The sequence below is a fragment of the Microtus ochrogaster genome, chromosome 2, assembly GCF_000317375.1.
Source record: "Microtus ochrogaster isolate Prairie Vole_2 chromosome 2, MicOch1.0, whole genome shotgun sequence".
Classification (NCBI taxonomy): Eukaryota; Metazoa; Chordata; class Mammalia; order Rodentia; family Cricetidae; genus Microtus; species Microtus ochrogaster.
The window spans coordinates 32,526,142-32,530,896 of record NC_022010.1 but is presented as its reverse complement, the minus strand read 5'-3'; the positions used below and the strand labels follow the sequence as shown (position 1 = coordinate 32,530,896).

Here is a 4,755-nt window from a genome sequence, read left to right as displayed (position 1 = left end):
TAGCTTTGGAGGTTGGCCTCAAACTCACAGAGAGAGGCCTACCTCTGCCTCCCAAGTGCTGGGATCAAAGGTGTGTGTTACCACCACCCATCAGGTCTTTTTTTAATGGAACCATGTTGTTAAGATTTCATAGATACAGCTTCTCTGTCGTAATATCTTATAGCAGATATTTTGGTCTACATTACAGTTGTTCTATCATTTGCCACAATTAAAGCCTACAAACCACAACAGTGACTGGCTTGGCCGGATATCTCCAACATGCTATAGCAGCACTTAAATCTTGGAGATAACCAACAACTGTCTAATCAGATCTGAGGGAAAGGATTCTTGCTTAGTGCTGTAAACCCAGCCAAATAACTTCCTATGGCTGGAGAAGGCATGGATGTTAGAGGAGAGCCTACTGCTGCCACTATGCTAAATCAGTGTAGTTTCGCTGTGTTCTAAACACGAGTCTTTATGTTCACAGATATGAGTATCTCTCACCCCTCATCAAAGCAGCTTCTTTTGTTCGGCAAATGCAGGCAATGGCAGTTTCCTTAGTGCAAGCCTTCTTCCCAAGGTGGTATTTCTGTTAAATGTATGCACGGTAAAGCTGTGACTGCAAACCAAGAGACCCAGAGCTTTTTGGAGTGAGTGACTACCATACTTTCTTTCATGTTTAATCAGATGGCAGCCAAACACGTGTACTAAAACTGTTGTATGAAATTACCTCTTGGCTGTGTGTGAGGTGTGATGATTTGGTCTCATCCTCGGATAAAAATGTCAGTTTTACAAAATCTGAAAAAATTCAAAACAGTTCTGTTCTCAACATATTTGATAAGGGGTGTTGAATCTGTAGTGCTTTTGAGTTAGTTTACAAATACGTTATACACAAGGTCACTTTTACATAGCTACCTACATTCTTTGAGAGAATGAGACGGCATGTAAACACAGTATAATTAAAATATAAAGCTTTATCTTAGAGAATATCTTCATTCTGTTGCCCGGGTCTTCTTTGTTTATTTTAGAACTGGAATGACTACAGTCACCAGGCTTTCGTCTGTGACCATCTGTCGGATCTCCTCGAGCTGCTTCTCGACCCAGGACAACTGAGTGCGTCCTTCCACTCAACCCACAGTAGTGTGCTCTCTCGAGAAGCCATCCTGGCACTCAGCTTCCTCATCGAAGGCACCGTGAGCAGAACCAGGAAGGTGTACCCCCTTCATGAACTGGCCCTGTGGCAACCGCTGCACGCAGACAGTGGCTTCTCAAAGGTCTCCAAGACGTTCTCTCTCTATAAGCTGGAAGCCTGGTTGAGAGCCTCTTTGACCACAAATCCATTTGGTCCATCTGCTTGCCTCAAATCTGGGAAGAAATTGGCTTGGGCTCACCAAGGTATTTTTTAAAATGTATTTTACCTAATATTAAATTGGCCATCTAGGACACCTACTGTTTTCTGGTGTATTAATGATCAGATGTCTGCTGGCCTGTGCAGTCGCACATGCCTGTAATCTAGCATTTGGAAGACAGGGCAGAAGAATCACAAACACAAGGCTAGAGTGGGCTCCATGGTGAGACCCTGTCTCTGCACTGCATGCATGTGGTATACACAGCATGCATGCAGGCCAAATGCCTGCACACATATGATAAAAATACAGGGAAAAAAACTTAAGTACGTAAATAAAAAATAGCCCAGTATAAGAACAGACCTATTTTCTGAATGTGACTTGCATGGTAGACGGGACCCTCAGAGTTGACTTAGGCTTTTCATTACAGTTCACATGACTATAGTTTGTCCTCCATTGATTCTTTCTTCCCTTTGCTGCCAGGTGCTTATTTACTTGAGGCTTTTTTGATTTTCTATTTAGCAGCAGGTTTTGGCCGACCAGTAGACATCACATCAGACTTTAGAGATGAGGGTCTTTTAGCTGCATAGGTACAGGCACAGAATATATTTCTAAAATAGAAATTGTGTGAACAACAGCAAGAGTCCGGCGTTTGCTATGTCATTGTCTATCCCTGGTCATCCATCATGGCTAACAGATAGGTTCTAATGTTGTGGGCTCTTGAGAAGAACCAGAAAAACATGTCTGCAGATGTCTGTGCTACTGAGCTAGGTGACAGGCCAAGTTGTTGAGGGAAAAAAAATAGTAAGCTATGTTTCCAGTCTCAGAGTTTCAAAGATAGGCATATAAATAATAGCTTCTGTATATATGTTCAAAATACATTAGCCCAATATGATGGCGCACGCCTTTAATTCCAGCGCTCAGGAGGCAGAGGCAGGTAGATCTCTGTGAGTTCAAGGCTAACAAAGAGTATATTAAAATGTTAACAGAGGTGGTAAGATAATAAACTATTTTTTAAACTTTGTAATGCTGTTTTTCTACACAGCCATATATCATGTTCAATTAAAAGCTAAGTCTTTTTTAAAAAATAATTTTATCATATTTGTGTATCCTTTCCACACTGGCCCAGTACAGGTTGACTTCATAGTTTGTGGGAAGTGCAGTCAGAGAAGCAAGTGTCGGACTGGTGTGTTAGAAGGGACCCTGTGAGGGGAAGATGTGCTCTTGAATAATAATGAAATTGGGTTAAAGACGAACTCAGGTAGAATTTATGGAATGATGCTCTTAGTAAGTTGAGAGGGCTGCGGAACTGATGTTATGGCAATTTGAGAAGTCCATTACAATTGGGAGGGCACAGTGAGGCTTGGAGGGAAAGCTGCTGGGATCTGTCAGTAGTTCAGGACCTTAGGCACATTACTTGACCTAAAAGGTAAACTAGAGAGTACACCTTAGCTCTGTCTGAAATCTTGAATGGATTAGAGTGTGAGGACCTGACTTTGCGAACTCTGTTTTAAAGAAGGGACCGTATAGAGCAGGGCCCAATCTCAGCTCCAGAAGTGTTCTGTGATGGCAGAATTTGAATGGATACCCTGAAAATAGCCAATTAAGGAACTAGGGTGCAGGGCCATAAAATTTAACAAGGTCCAGATGTTCTTGGGAGGCATCCTGTCCTTGAAGATGCCTTGTCAGTAATTTATGGCTCTTGGTTATGTTTTCACACCCCAAATTGACCAGTGGTTTTAGAAATACCTTGCCCTATGCACTCCTTACCAATCCCAAGATGACAGGACATGAACTCCCCTGATTACAGCGGTTCCCTTTAAAAGTTCTGTCCTCACAGGGCTCTCTGCCACACTTTCTGCACCCACCATGCAGGGATGCTGGAAAGGTGTTGGTCCAAGTTTAAGTTTGAATGTTAAAAACTCTCATGTAATTTGCATCAGAAATCTGGCTCCATGAATTCATTTGGGGACCAGAAACTGGGGCATAACAATAGGTTTATAGCACTCGGGAGGCAGAGGCAGAGGCAGGCGGATCTCTGTGAGTTCGAGGCCAGCCTGGTCTACAAAGGGAGTTCCAGGACAGGCTCCAAAGCTAGAGAAACCCTGTCTCGAAAAACAAAAAAAAAAAAAAACAACAATAGGTTTATATTTTTCATAATAATTTTGAAAGATTGCATATACACAGAAAAGAACAATCAACAGTACTTTGTCATTAACTTTTTCCCTTTTTTTATTATTTATTTATAATGTGTACAGTATTCTGGCTGCATGTTTTGCCTGAACACCAGAAAAGGACGCCAGATCTCACTACAGAGGGCTGTGAGCCACCATGTGGTTGCTGGGGATTGAACTCAGGTCCTCTGGAAGAGCAGTCAATGCTCTTCACCTCTGAGCCATCTCTCCAGCCCCTAACTCTTAAATATTATATTTTCTTCACATGTATTTGAGTTTAGGCATGGGTAAAAAAATGTTTTTGTTTGTTTGTTTTACAACTATCTTATTATTTGTGTGTTTCCTTAAATAGTGGAAGGTACGACCAAAAGGGCAAAGATTGCTTGCAATACTCACGTGTCCCCTCCGCTGCACCGCATAGTGGTGATGAGCCAGGTTTACAAGCAGACACTGGCCAAGAGCTCAGACACTCTAGTGGGAGCTCACGTCAGGGTTCATCGCTGCAATGAGTCTTTCATATATCTGCTCTCCCCCTTGCGGTAAGCATTTTGATATTTTCTTTTGGGGAGGATTCCTTTTTTTTTTAAGTCAGAATTTTATTCTAGGTAATTAATTCAGAAGAATTTAACTTATTTAAAAATTTTTCAGGTCTGTGACAATTGAAAAATGCAGAAATAGCACCTTCGTGTTGGGTCCCGTGGAGACAGCTCTTCACCTACATGACTGTGAGAACGTGGAAGTCATTGCTGTTTGCCACCGACTGTCCATCTCTTCCACAGCAGGCTGCACCTTTCACGTCCTGACGCCTTCACGCCCACTTATTCTCTCTGGGAACCAAAGAGCGACTTTTGCCCCGTTTCATACCCATTACCCAATGCTGGAGGACCACATGGCCAGGACAGGCCTCGCTACGGTACCCAACTATTGGGATAACCCAATGGTTGTGTGCAGAGAAAGCAGTGACACGAGCGTCTTCCAGCTCCTGCCACCATGTGAGTTCTACGTCTTTATTATTCCCTTTGAGATGGAAGGGGACACAGCAGAGATACCCGGGGGTCTCCCCGCTGCCTACCAGAAAGCACTGGCTCAAAGGGAGGAGAAGATACAGATCTGGCAGAAAACCGTGAAGGAGGCTCGTCTGACGAAGTAAGTATTTTCTAGAGTCAGTGTTGCTGTTCATGGGAAACTTGATGGGAAAACAAATTAATCTGGATGCTTTATAGTATCCAGCCACACTGATTAAATGGCATGTGCAT

At 42.9% G+C, this 4,755-nt stretch overlaps 1 protein-coding gene across 2 annotated transcripts in view; it reads left to right on the top strand.

The window, feature by feature from the left end:
* Positions 1-4,755, top strand: part of Tbccd1 (TBCC domain containing 1) — a 44,461-nt gene that overhangs the window by 32,443 nt on the left and 7,263 nt on the right. For both annotated transcript variants that reach the window (XM_005344744.3, XM_013351227.2), the window contains exons 4-6: positions 1,008-1,374; positions 3,852-4,038; positions 4,148-4,645. In XM_005344744.3, coding sequence (XP_005344801.1) covers positions 1,008-1,374; positions 3,852-4,038; positions 4,148-4,645 — 1,052 coding nt within the window. The remainder of the gene's footprint in view (positions 1-1,007; positions 1,375-3,851; positions 4,039-4,147; positions 4,646-4,755) is intronic.